The sequence below is a fragment of the Carcharhinus amblyrhynchos genome, chromosome 16, assembly GCF_965287045.1.
Source record: "Carcharhinus amblyrhynchos chromosome 16, sCarAmb.v2.hapA, whole genome shotgun sequence".
Lineage (NCBI taxonomy): Eukaryota > Metazoa > Chordata > Chondrichthyes > Carcharhiniformes > Carcharhinidae > Carcharhinus > Carcharhinus amblyrhynchos.
In genome coordinates, this window is record NC_137339.1 from 3,371,734 (window position 1) to 3,385,375 (window position 13,642).

The 13,642-nt window shown below is 44.3% G+C and overlaps 1 protein-coding gene across 1 annotated transcript in view; it reads left to right on the top strand.

Annotated features, from left to right (window-relative positions):
* The window catches only part of col9a3 (collagen, type IX, alpha 3), a 131,305-nt gene that overhangs the window by 13,847 nt on the left and 103,816 nt on the right, over nt 1-13,642 (top strand). Inside the window, exons 3-4 of the mRNA XM_080205207.1 lie at nt 10,778-10,813; nt 10,918-10,989. Coding sequence (XP_080061333.1) covers nt 10,778-10,813; nt 10,918-10,989 — 108 coding nt within the window. The remainder of the gene's footprint in view (nt 1-10,777; nt 10,814-10,917; nt 10,990-13,642) is intronic.

Here is a 13,642-nt window from a genome sequence, read left to right on the forward strand (position 1 = left end):
AGTGCTAACCGCTGTGCCACCGGGCTGCCTCACTGTACATTGAATCCTTATGTCCTTTCTTGTTGGACTGGACACATACTGCTGAGGAATGTTTCCTTGACACTGGGAAAGGACAGTGACAGAAGAAACCAGGATGTGAAGAGGTAAAATGAGTAATAAGCCAATAACCGTTGAGGAGTTTTGAGAGTGTGTATTGGGGTGTTTGTGTAGAGCAGGGAGGGCTCAGTATTTCAGTATTTCTTGTAAGCGATTGCGGCTTTTTGTTCCATAAGAAAGAGCTTGCATTTATATAGCCCCATTCATAACCCCATGAGTTCCCTATTCCCTTTACAGGCAATGAAATGCTTTCTGAAATAAAGTCACTATCATAATGTAACGAATATGGCGATTTGTGCACAGTAATAATAGTGATTGAGATAACAGCCTGTTTTGACGATATTGGTTTTGTGGTGTAGTGGCCCTTTTGGGGTATTCCCTGGAAATGGTCATGTGACCCACTGGTCCGATTGGGAGCCGAGTTGGAGACTCATTCAGACTTGCCTGGGCTTGTCCCAGGAGTTGGGGTTTTGGGCTACAGCGTTGCTCTTGCTCTGTGGTCTGTATCGTTATACTGTTAAGAAACTTTTGTTAGTTCGTCCACCTGAGTTTGAGCCTTACCTTGCTGCACTGCAGGTGGCAAGAGCATTGAGAAGGAATCTCCTACTCTTCAACTAATTAATGCCTTCTTAGGATCTTCAATCATTTGTACGTTCTCCCTGTGTCTGTGTGGGTTTCCTCTGGGTGCTCCGGTTTCTTCCCACAGTCCAAAGAAATGTGCAGGCTAGGTGGATTGATTATGCTAAATTACCCCTTACTGTCCCCAAATGTGTACATTAGACTGATTAACCATGGTAAATGTGTGAGGTTACAGGGATAGGGCCTGGGTGGGATTGTTGTTGGTACAAGTCCGATGGGCCAAATGGAATATTTCTGCAATGTTGGTTTTATATGCCAAAAATATAAGGCCTGTCAAGAATTTCAGAAGACATTTGACAAATCGTAGAGAGTAAATTGAGTAAAGGGAGCTTACAGATGGTATCTGTAACATAGAACATAGAAACAAGTACAGCACAAAGAGGGGCTTTGGCCCACAAGTTGCGCCGATCATATTGCATCATATTGTAATATTGCAGCATTTCCTGAGTACTATACTGGGAGCAGATTTTGTGCTCAAGTCTCTGAAGTGGGACTTAAATCCACACCCTGTTGAGCCAGAGATAAGAACTACAACTGGCACGTCAGCTATTTTCTCTCCTGTTTATACCTTTGTCACTGTCGCCACAGGGTCACAATGTAGTGAACGTAGAGTTAATACTTGCTGCTTGCTTAACACAACTTCAGAAACATTAGGCGTAACCAGGTGGGATGTGACACCTGATTTGACCAAATATCACACGAGTCATTTAAAGCCGGCAATGACTATCTCTAAACTCTAAACCTCACCACTCCCCTCAACATTCAATCCTTTAACATCAGGGGAAAATAGTGACACAATGATAATGTCTCTGGACTGGTAATCCAGAGATCTGGGCTAATGCTCTGGAGACACGGGTTCAAATCCCACCATGGCACTCAGTGGAATTTCATTATTAATCAATATAACCTGGAGTTGAAAAGTTAGTCTCAGTAACGGTGGCCAAGAATGGATTGTCATAAAAACCCATCTGGTTCATTAATGAAGGAAATCTGTCACCCGTACCTGGTCTGACCTACATGACTCCAGAGGTTGGCTCTTAATTTCCCTCTGAAATGGCCCAATAAGTTTTTCAGTTCATGGGCAGGGCAACAAATGCTGATTTTGCCAGCAATGAATAAAAAAAACCATGAAAGAATAAACTATTCCCACCATCAACATGTAGGGTTTGCTACTATTCAGCAGAAGGTCAGCTAAACCCAGCATTATAAAGATGAGGAGACAGAAGTTTAGTTATCAGTGTGTGCCTCACCTTCTGACTCCCACCAGCTACACAACACACGTCAGGAACATGATGCAATACTCTCTAAATTCCAGGCCGGGTCATATTGCAGCAACACTCAAATGCTTAACTAGCATCCCCCCTTAAACATTCACTCCCTCCATCACCGACATACAGTGGCAGCCGTGTGTACCATCCACAAGATGCATTGCAGCAACTCACCAGGGTTGCTTCAATAGCACCTTCCAATCCCGTGAGCTCTCCCATTTAGGACAAGGACAGCAGATGCACAGTGACGTCACCAGTTGATAGTTCCCCTCCAAGCCACAAACCATCTTAACTTCAAAACAAATTTTCGTTGTCACTGGGTCAAAGTCCAGGAGCTCCATCCCTAAAAGCATTGGAGTTTACACCATAGAATCATTGAATCCCTACAATGCAGAGGGAGGCCATTCAGCCCATCAAGCCTGCAATGACTCTCTGAAAGAGTAACTTATCCAGGCCTCCCTACCTGCCCTATCCCCATAACCCCGCATAGCTACCCACCAATCTACCTGACCTGCACATCTTTGAAGTGTGGGAGGAAACTGAAGCACCCAGATGAAACCCATGCAGACATGGGGAGAACGTGTAACCTCCAAACAGACAGTCACTCGAGGCCGGAATTGAACCCAGGCCCTTGGCGCTGTGAGGCAACAGAGTTAACCATTGTGCCACCATGCCACCCTCACCAGGCAGCTCACCACCACTTTCGCAAGGGCAATTAGCAATGGGCAATAAATTCTGGCCTAGCCACTGATGCTCACATTCTGATATTGAATTCATAAAAGGCATGCGAAGAAAATCCAGCCCAGCTATTAGTTGATTTTTCTTCTGTTTGATGACACATGAAGGTCAAAAATAAAAAAAAGCTAATAAATGATAATTTTTGTTAGGGACCTGATCAGAAACTCCAAGTATTTTATGAAGTTAGCAGAGATCCCAGTTTTTACATTTGATTTTGGCATTAGTGTGAGCGTACACTCCAGGTATGATTCAATTGACCCATGAGGAAGCTTTTATCAAAACCAACTTTATTTAAGAACACAATTAGAATACAACAAAATAATTTCCACAACTTTTACCAATTAAAATACTTAAACATAACAAAGTATAATTCTTAACAGCTAGTTATCTCTATTTAACAGTATTACCCATAGATATAAATCCCTTCTTTAGAACCAGATCATTCCAAGAGCAGATGTGTTTATGTGCATACTAGATTTCTAGCCTTTTGACAGCTCTGGTCAGAGACCCTAACAGCAGTTTCCAGAGAAGGATATATCCTGAAACAGCAGAACTTCAGGGAGGTAAACCTAGTCTCTGGCAGCTCCCAGTCTGTAGACTTCAGAGACAGAAGAAGATATCTCTCTCTGTCTATGCAGCTTCCAAAATGATAACTTTCATACAGCAGATTCTCAAAGAAAGAGACTTATTTCCTGGCAGATTCCAGTCTCTAACTTCAGAGAGGGTAAAAGAGAGTAATCGCTCTCTAACAACTCAAAGCAGTGTCTAAACAGCAACTGACTCGGAATTCTCCGTGTAAGCCTCGCTCCACCCATTCAGATGACCTTGCCCATTAATTACCCAATCAAGTTCTACTCTGCAAAACTACGGGAGAAATCACTAAAATAACAGAACAGCATTAGTTCGGATTAAAACAAACATTCTAGCAATTAGGAGCAATCTGGGTGCTGCAGTAATAGTAGCTGCCGGATACAGACAAAATGGTACCAGTAATAACAGAAACCTGCTAAAACATCCTGCGTCAGGAATATGACAAATACATTTCCTAAAGGCACCATATCATCACACTTTCTGAACATGAGTTCAGTTTTTATTATTCATTCATAGAAGGTTGGGTCGCGCTGGCTGGCCAGCATTTATTGCCCATCCCTAATTGCCCTTGAGAAGGTGGTGGTGATCTGGCTTATTGAACCACTGCAGTCCATGTGGTGTAGGTACTCCCATTCTGCTGTTAGGGAGGGAGTTCCAGATCTATGAGCCAATCACGATGAAAGAATGGCGATATAGTTCCAGTTCAGGACAATACATGACTTTAAGGAGAACTTGCAGGTTATGGTGTTCCCATGTATCTGCTGCCCTTGTCCACCCAGGTTGTAAATTCTGCATCTCTTTGGGTGCTGAGATATCACCAATTGAATGAAAAGACGGTTAAATGGAACAAGTGGAGCAAGGTTGCCAATATGTCTAAGATTTCCTGTTATGACTCTGCATTGGAAATTGCGCAGAAATCCTCTTGGTATTAGTGAGATCCTGCTATCATCTCAAACATGGAACTCTAATTAATTGTGATTGATTGCTTGTAATTGGGAAGACGGCTGTGTTTGTACTTCCTGTATGGTTTCTATGGAAATGACAATGTGATTAGCTGGCCAATGCACTGCTCTATCCACTATCTCTCCATACCCAAAGGGTAATTTCTAAAGAGCCAATAGTAATCTCCCAACCAGTATCACTAAAACAGATTGTCTGCCTATTACCATACTGCTCTTTGTGGGAGCTTGCTGTGCACAAACAGGCCACTGTTCTCCCAACATGACAACAGCACTTCCTGGTTGTAATGTGACTGACTCACAAGACTACAAGAAATGGGAGAAGGAGGAGACCACTCGGCCCATCAAACCTGCCCCACCATTCAGTATAATCATGACTGATTTTGGGTTTTAACTCCACTTTCCCGCCTGCTGCCCATATCCTTCAATTCCCCAGGAGACCAAAAATCTGTCATCTCAGCCTTAAATATATTCAGCGACAGAGCATCCACACCCCTCTGGGATAGAGAATTCCCAAGATTCACAGCACTTTGACTGAAGAAATTTCTCCTCATCTCAGTTCTAAATAACCGGCCCCTTATCCTGAGACTGTGACTCTTCTGGTTTAGGCTCCCTGACCAACAGCATCCACCCTATCAAACCCCTTCAGAATTGTGTCGGTTTCAATGAGATTGCCTCTCAATCTCCTAAACTCCAGAGAATATGAACCCAATTTCTCAGCCTCTTAGCATATGTGTCCCTCAAGGGCACAGTGGTTGGCAGTGCTGCTTCACAGTGCCAGAGGCCAGGGTTCGATTCTCAGCTTGGATCACTGTGTGGAGTTTGCGTGTTCTCCCCATATGGGAGATTTCAATCTGCATATTGATTGGTCGACCCATGTTGGACGAGGTGGGCTCGAGGAGGAGTTCTTGGAATGCTGCCGGGATAATTTCCTTGAACAGTGTGTGTTGGAGCCGACGAGGGAGCGAGCTATCTTGGATCTGGTGCTATGTAATGAGGCGGGTAGAATTAGGGACCTTGCGGTGAAGGATCCTCTTGGAGAGAGTGATCATTGTATGGTGGAGTTTCTGTTGCAGATGGAGGAGGAGAAAGTGGGTTCCCGGACACGCGTCCTTTGTTTGAATAGAGGGGAGTATGGTAGGATGAGAGAAGAATTGGCGAATGTTGACTGGGGGAGTGCGTTGGAAGGTAGGTCTGCTGAGGAGCAGTGGAGGATCTTTAAGGAGATCTTTCTTGGTGCTCAGCAGAAATTTATTCCGATGGTTAAAAAGGACAGTAGGAAGAGAGGTAATAAGCCATGGATAACGAAGGAGGTGAAGGAAAGTGTTAAATTAAAAGCGGAGGAATTTAGAGTAGCTAAGAGCAGTGGGCGAGAAGAGGATTGGGAGAGGTTTAAATGTCAACAAAGATTGACAAAGAAGTTGATAAAGGAGGGTAGGAGAAGCTATGAGGCTGGGCTAGCACTTAATATAAAAAAGGATAGCAAGAGTTTTTATAAATATATAAAAAGGAAGAGGCTGGCTAGGGTGAACGTTGGTCCTTTAGAGGATGAGAAAGGGGAGCTAGTGGTAGGGGATGGGGATATGGCTAAGGTCTTGAATAACTTTTTTGTTTCTGTCTTCACGGAAGAGGACGTGAATAATTTGCCGGGTGTTAGCGATGGAAAGGTGGTAGGAATGGAGGGTCTTAATGACATTACTGTTACTAGAGAGGTGGTGCTCGACAGACTGGAGGGGCTGATTGTGGACAAGTCCCCAGGACCGGATGGAATGCATCCGAGGGTTCTGAAAGAAATGGCGGAGGTTATAGTGGATGCCTTGGTGGTTATTTTCCAGACGTCGCTGGATTCCGGGGAAGTGCCGGAAGATTGGAAAACGGCTAATGTTACGCCGTTGTTTAAGAAGGGTGCCAGGCAAAAGGCGGGGAATTATAGGCCAGTTAGTTTAACGTCTGTGGTAGGTAAAATGTTAGAATCCGTCATTAAGCAGGAAATTGCGAGGCATCTTGAAGGGAATTGCTTGATAGGGCGGACGCAACACGGTTTCATTAAAGGGAAGTCGTGTCTGACAAATTTACTGGAGTTCTATGAGGATGTGTCTAGGGCAGTGGATAGAGGAGAGCCGGTGGATGTGGTCTTTCTGGATTTTCAGAAGGCGTTTGACAAGGTACCTCACAAGAGGTTATTGCAGAAGGTCAGGGGACATGGAGTTGGGGGTAGGGTGTTAGCGTGGATAGAGGATTGGTTGTCAAATAGGAGGCAGAGAGTGGGGGTCAATGGGTGCTATTCGGATTGGCGGTTGGTGACTAGTGGAGTGCCCCAGGGGTCGGTGCTGGGGCCTCAGCTATTTACCATTTATATAGATGATCTGGAGGAGGGAACCGAGTGCAGGGTGTCGAAATTTGCTGATGACACCAAGATTGGGGGAAAGGCAAATTGTGCGGAGGGTGTGGAGAGTCTGCAGAAGGATCTAGATAGGCTGGGCGAATGGGCCAGGAAATGGCAAATGGAATTTAATGTTGGCAAGTGTGAGGTGGTCCACTTTGGTAGGAAGAATGGTAGGAAGGACTATTACTTACGTGGCGAAAAACTGCAGCAGGCGACGGTGCAGAGGGACCTCGGGGTCCTTGTGCATGAGTCGCAAAAACCCAGCTTGCAGGTGCAGCAGGTGGTCAGGAAGGCGAATGGGATGCTGGCCTTCATAGCGAGGGGGATTGAATATAAAAGTAGGGAGGTCTTGCTGCAGCTGTATAGGGCATTGGTGAGGCCGCAGCTGGAGTACTGTGTGCAGTTTTGGGCGCCGCACCTGTGCAAGGATATTTTGGCCCTGGAGGGAGTGCAGAGGAGGTTTACTAGGCTGATACCGGAGTTGAGGGGGTTGAGCTATGAGGAGAGGCTGAATAAACTAGGCTTGTACTCGCTAGAGTTTAGAAGAATGAGGGGAGATCTCATTGAGACGTATAAGATGATGAATGGGATGGATAGGATAGAGGTGGAGAGACTCTTCCCGCTCAAAAAAGACAATAGGACTAGGGGGCACAGCCTCAAGATAAAGGGGAGGCGGTTTAGAACGGAGTTGAGGAGGAACTTCTTCACTCAAAGGGTGGTGAATCTCTGGAATTCTCTGCCCGTTGAAGTGGTGGAGGCTGCCTCGCTAAATATTTTTAAGAAGCGGGTTGATGGGTTCTTGATAAGAGAGGGGATTAAGGGTTATGGGGAGAGGGCGGGAAAGTGGAACTGAGCCACAACAGATCAGCCATGATCTTATTGAATGGCGGGGCAGGCTCGAAGGGCTAGATGGCCTACTCCTGCTCCTATTTCTTATGTTCTTATGTTCTTATCTGCATGGGTTTCCTCTGGGTGCTCCGGTTTCCTCCCACAGTCTGAAAGATGTGCAGGTTAGGTGTATTGACCGTGATAAATTGCCCCTTCGTCTCAGGTGGTTTAGGAGGGTATATATATAGTGTTATGGGGATAGGACCTGGGTGGGATTGTTGTCAGTACAGGATTGATGGGCCAGATGGCCTCCTTCTGCACTGTAGATTCTAAGTTTTGCCAATAGTTTCTCTGCTGTTCTCAATTTCTTTACTCTGTAATTAACCATCTATTCCACTCTGAAGACAGACACATAGTAGTTATTCAGTGCCTCATTTCCCATGATAATTTATCTTGTCTCAGCATTTAATGGGCTAATATTTACTTCAGCTACTTTCTTCCTTTTTCTATACTTATTAGAACTCCTCCAAACTGTTTTTTGTTTTCCTGGCTAGTTTCCTGCTCTATTTTCTTCCTTTTTAATCAACCTTTTTAAAAATTCACTTATGAAATGTGGACGTCACTGATTGGGCCAGCATTTATAGCCCATCCCTAGTTGCCCACGAGAAGTTGACCACATTGCTGTGGACCTGGAGTCACATGTAGGCCAGGCTGGGTAAAGATTGCAGATTTCCTTCCCTAAAGGACATTAGTGAACCGGGTGGGTTTTTACAATAATCAGCAATGGTTTCATGGTCACCATTGGATTTTAATTCCAGATTTTTTTAAATTGAATTCAAAATTAGCCATCTGCTATGGTGGGATTTGAACCCAGGTACCTGGAGCATTATCCTGGGTCTTTGGATTATTAGTCTAGTAACAATACCACCCCACCATTATTTCTGCTTGTTTCTAAAACACTCCCATGCTCAGACTTCTTACTTTTTTTTGCAACATTGTAAAGTTCTTCTTAACACTATCTTTAACTTCCTGAGTGGGCCATGGATGGGTTTTTCTTGCTGGGTTTTTGTTTTTTAATGGAATGTATTTTTTGTTGAACATTTTGAATTGTTTCTTTAAATATCTCTCACTGATCATTTCCCTCCAAACCTTTCAGTCTGTTTTCCCAATTGACTAGGCCAGTTCTTCCCTCATATCTCTGTAATTGATTTTGTTTAAGATTTTTGTTTGTGTAACTTTCAAACTTAACATGGAATTCCATGGAGTTTACATGTAGGCCAGACCAGGTAAGGACGGCAGATTTCCTTCCCTAAAGGACATCAGTGAACCAGATGGGTTTTTCTGACAATCGACAATGGTTTCACAATCATCAGTAGATGCTTAATTCCGGACTTTTTTTATTGAAGTCGAATTTCACCATCTTTACTCGTTCCAAAATCCCTGCAAAGTATAAAGAGGCCATTTGGCCCATCAAGTCTGCACCAACATTCTGAAACAGCATCCCACCAAGATCCCATGCATTTACTATGGCTAATTCCCCTAAACTATACATCTTGTGACACTAAAAGGAGCAATTTAGCACAGCCAATCCACCTAGCCTCCAAATATTAGGACTGTGGGAGGAACACAGAGCGGCCAGAGGAAACCCACACAGACACGGGGAGAACATGCAATCTCCACACAGAAAGTCATCCAAGGTTGGAATTGGATCCAGGTCCCTGGCGCTGTGAGACAGCAGTGCTAACCACTGTGCCACTGTACCATACATATTGCTCCAAGAAACTATCACAAAAACATTCAACAAACTCACATTCTGTCTCTGTTTATATAAAGATTAAAGTCCCCCCTATGGATGAAATTGCCTTTGTTACAGGCTTCAGTAATTTCTTGTTTATGACGCCCCAGTTGTAGTTGTAACATTGGGCAGAGTAACAAACTACTCCCCCCAGTGTTTACTGAGTCTTGCTATTCCTAATTTACATCCAGACTGACTCCACTCCATGGATCTATTGAGGCAGGTCCTTTCTCACAAATGTCCTTATATCATCGTTTACTGTCAGAGCTACTCCTTCTCCTTTTCCATTTTGTCTGTCTTTCCAAAATCTTGTGTACCCTGGGATATTTATTTCCCAACCTTGATCACCTTGTAAACACGTCTCTGTGATAGCAATTAAATCTAAATTAGTTATCTCTACTTGTGCTACATCTCTCTTATTGAAGACGTTTTGCACATTCAAACAAAAACATTTCATTTCATTTTTTTACTTCTATTTCCTGCAATGGCCTTATTCACTAATGTATACATTCTGTTAAACCTCCTGTCCTTTCTTGACCCACTCTGCTTGTCTTCACCCACATTGCCTCAACCTTTCTCATTGGATTTCTAAATTGCCCTTTACTGGACCCCCGTTCCCCTGTTATTCCTTCCCTTTCCTTCCCCCAGTACCTACTGAGAGGACAGAGATTCAATGTTGTGTTATAAATGATCAGTGTTTCTTTTGTATAAGAGCTTTATTTTCAGTGCTTTAAGGTATCTGCTCCATGTTCAGTTCTGGCTTCCAATTCTTTCTACAGTTTGTTTGCTTTTTCTGCAGTCCAAGCTTAACCAATCAAGTAAGAAGTCTCACAACATCAGGTTAATGTCCAACAGTTTTATTTGGGATTACGAGCTTTCGGAGCACTGCCCCTTCATCAGGTGAGTGTTCATTCACCTAAAGGATCAGTGCTGCAAAAGCTCGTGATTCCAAATCAACCTGTTGGACTTTAACCTGGTGTTGTGAGACTTCTTACTGTGCCCACCCCAGTCCAACACTGGCATCTCCACCTCCTGGCTAACCAATCAAGCAGAGAGACCACCAATAGTCAACAGGAGATCCATAGATCCCTGCATTCTGGTTACAAAATTACTAATAAATCCATTCAGAAAATAGGGAGAAATTTCTTTACCCAGAGAGTGGTTACCACAAGAAGTGTTTGAGAGAAATAACTTTGATTCTTTTGGAAGGAAACTGGATGAGTTCATGAGAGAAAAAAGATAATAGAAACTTTGCTGAATGGCTGAGATGTGGTAGATGGAACAAAAGGAGACCTATGGGCTGTATAAACAGTAGTACAGCATGGATGGGCCAAATGGTCTCTTTCTGTGCAGTAAAGCCTATGTCATTCCAGGTAACAGAAATTGCCTTTGATAGTCAGTATCTGTGAACCCCTATTGTTGGATGTAATGAAATATTTTAACTCTAACTGCTGTTTCTTTCCTTTATTGTTGACAGGGTGAACCCGGCCCACCTGGTTTGCCAGGCCCAGCGGTAGGTGTTTTCCTCTGATTATTATAATTTAGAGTCATGTTCCTTTGAGATGTGAGCACTCCCAGCTTGTCCATTGATGAGGTTTGTATTGTGCTTGGTTTCAGGGTGCACCGGGTGAACCAGGAGACCCCGGGAGTCCCGGACCCCCAGGCCTAGCAGGACTTCCGGGAATAGACGTGAGTAAAGTTTGACAGGGCTTCCTCATTACAAACAGACCCGTGTTCAACATTCATGTTCTCCAAATTTTCCAAAGAAAGTGCATTTGGAGTCTGTTCACTGTTGTAACGTAAGGAAACGTGGTAGCTGCTTTGCGCACAGTAAGATCCCAAAAACAATAATCAGAGTCTTGTTTTGTGTGAAGGATCACATGCTGGAAGGAATCCCATGATCTTTATTAAACTGTGCCGTGAATTGGCACAGCACACGCTCATTCCAATCCATAACACGCATGACAATGCAGCATTCCCTCCGTAAAGCACTGTAGTGTCAGCCTGAACTTTGTACCAAATGGGATTTGACTGCACTACCTTCTGGCAGGTTGCCCCCTCAACCCAACTGGTTCACAAATATCCATTAGGGAAAGAAACCAGCACAGTGAGTAGTCCCAGAACACCAGATTAAAGTCTAACAGGTTTATTTAGTATCACAAGCTTTTGGAGTATTGCCCCTTCATCCGGTGAGTGAACCTTGACTCACCTGATGAAGGGGGAGCACTCCGAAAGCTCGTGCTACCAAATAAACCTGTTAGACTTTAACCTGGTGTTCTGAGACTACTCACTGTGCCCATTTCAGTCCAACACCGGCACCGCCACCTACCGCTCTGACTCAGAGTGGGCTCAGAGGTGACTTTAGTCCCACACCAATGTGGCCGATTCAGAGCTTCTGCTCATAAATCATCGCAACAAGACATTCAGTTGTGCCAGTAGCTGTTCAAGGAGAAAGTGCACCTTTTCAGGGCCATCAGGGATGGGCAATAAGTGCGGTCTTGCCAATGATACCCACGGAACCCAGAAACATCAGGAGACCCCCCCTCCACCCCCCAGGCTGAGGGTAAACGAGGGTGAGGTGCGAGGTTGCAGGAGAGCAGGTAGCAAGTGAGTTGGAAGTAAGAGCTGATACTGGCTCCCTCAGTCAGGGAGAGAGTGCCTGATAATGAGGGATCCCCCCACCCGCCTGGAGACCACTGCCAGACTTGATAAGGTTATCGTCCCAGGACCCAGGAAAGCCCTGTGAAATATCTGAGATCTCACTAAATTGGGATGGGCTCTGGGATAATGGTTGCCAATTGGCTAAATAAAGAACCCAGTTAACACCCTGCTTTGAGTATAGCCAATAACAGATGTACTTGTTTCAAATCTCACTGCAAGATAATGAAACGAAAAGTGAACTTGGTTAAAGAAGGGTGGATGGGGAGTTATTATTCTTCTCTTTCTGTTCCATACTAAGCCACTTCCTCCAGTGCTGAACATCGAGTAGATAGTGCACTGGATTGTTTTGTAATAAAGACTTTTCCACGGACAGGTCCTTAGCTGAATTCTCAACTGTTTCCCCACCTTATCAGGAGGACTGGCTAGATGTCATAGTGTTGAAGTCCCAGTGAACATAATAAACATAAGGAGCAGGAGTTGGCCATTCAGCCTCTCAATCCAGCTCCATTATTCAATAAGATCATGGTCTCAGCTCCGATTCCTGTTCCCCGTAGCCCCATAACTCCGATATAGATCAGAAATCTGTCTAACTTGGCCTTTGATATATTTAATGACCCAGTCTCCATAGCTGTCTGGGCTAGAGAATTCCAACCCTCAGAGAGAAGAGATTCCTCCTCATCTCCAGCTTTAATGAGAAATCCCTTATCCAGTTCCAGGTTTCCTCACCTGGGGAGACATCCTCTCAGCGTCCACCCTGTCAATCCCCCAGAGAAAATCCTCCCTGCATCAATGCGATCACCTCCCATCCTTCTAAACACCAGTGAGTACAGGCCCATCCCACTCAATCTCTGCTCAGAAGACAAACCCTTCATCCTGGGGACCAGCCTAATGAATCTTCTCTGATCTACTTCCACTGGAAGTGGACGTCTCCGTTAACCCAGTATTCGCCCTGAGGTTACAACAGAAACCCATAAAATTCTGATTCAGAGGATCTGAAAACAAGGATGGGAAATTGAAAGTCAAGGTGTTGCTTTGCTGGGAGATGATGTAGGCCAGCGAGCACAGGGGGGGTTTGCTCAATCAATAGGTCTTTAGACACTAAGGGAATGAAAGGTGGGCAGGAAAGTGGGTCTGAAGTTAAAAGAAAAATCAGCCATGATCTTACTGAATGGTGAAGCAGGCTCAAGGGGCCGAATGGCCTAACCCGCTCCTAATTATCCTGTTCTTACTGTGGCCCACTGTGAAAGAAGCATTTCGCTGGGGGTAGCAGGTAACCAGGGACAACATGTGGACTTTGATCTCTGACAAGAATTACACAAATGTAGATTAAAATGAAACAAAAAAGTAGGAAACAGCTCATTAAATCTAACGAGAAAGACTTTTCAAAGGCTGGGGTTGTACAATTAGAGAATGTGATTCAGGGAGTTGTTATTTCAGATCTGTCTGTGAGCTGTTCACTGACTGTGTGTGATTTAATGATTAATCCCACTGACTATTGGTAACTGTGAAGGGTCGTTAATGGAATGGATGTAGACATTTCTTATTCAAATTTGAGCCAAGATTGGTCCAAACCAGTAGATTCTATTTGGCAGGGAATGTGTCAAACGCAGAATATATTGGAAATAAATTTGACTCAGGGAAAAACATCTTAATAATTTATGTTGGGGTCCAACTTGAATTC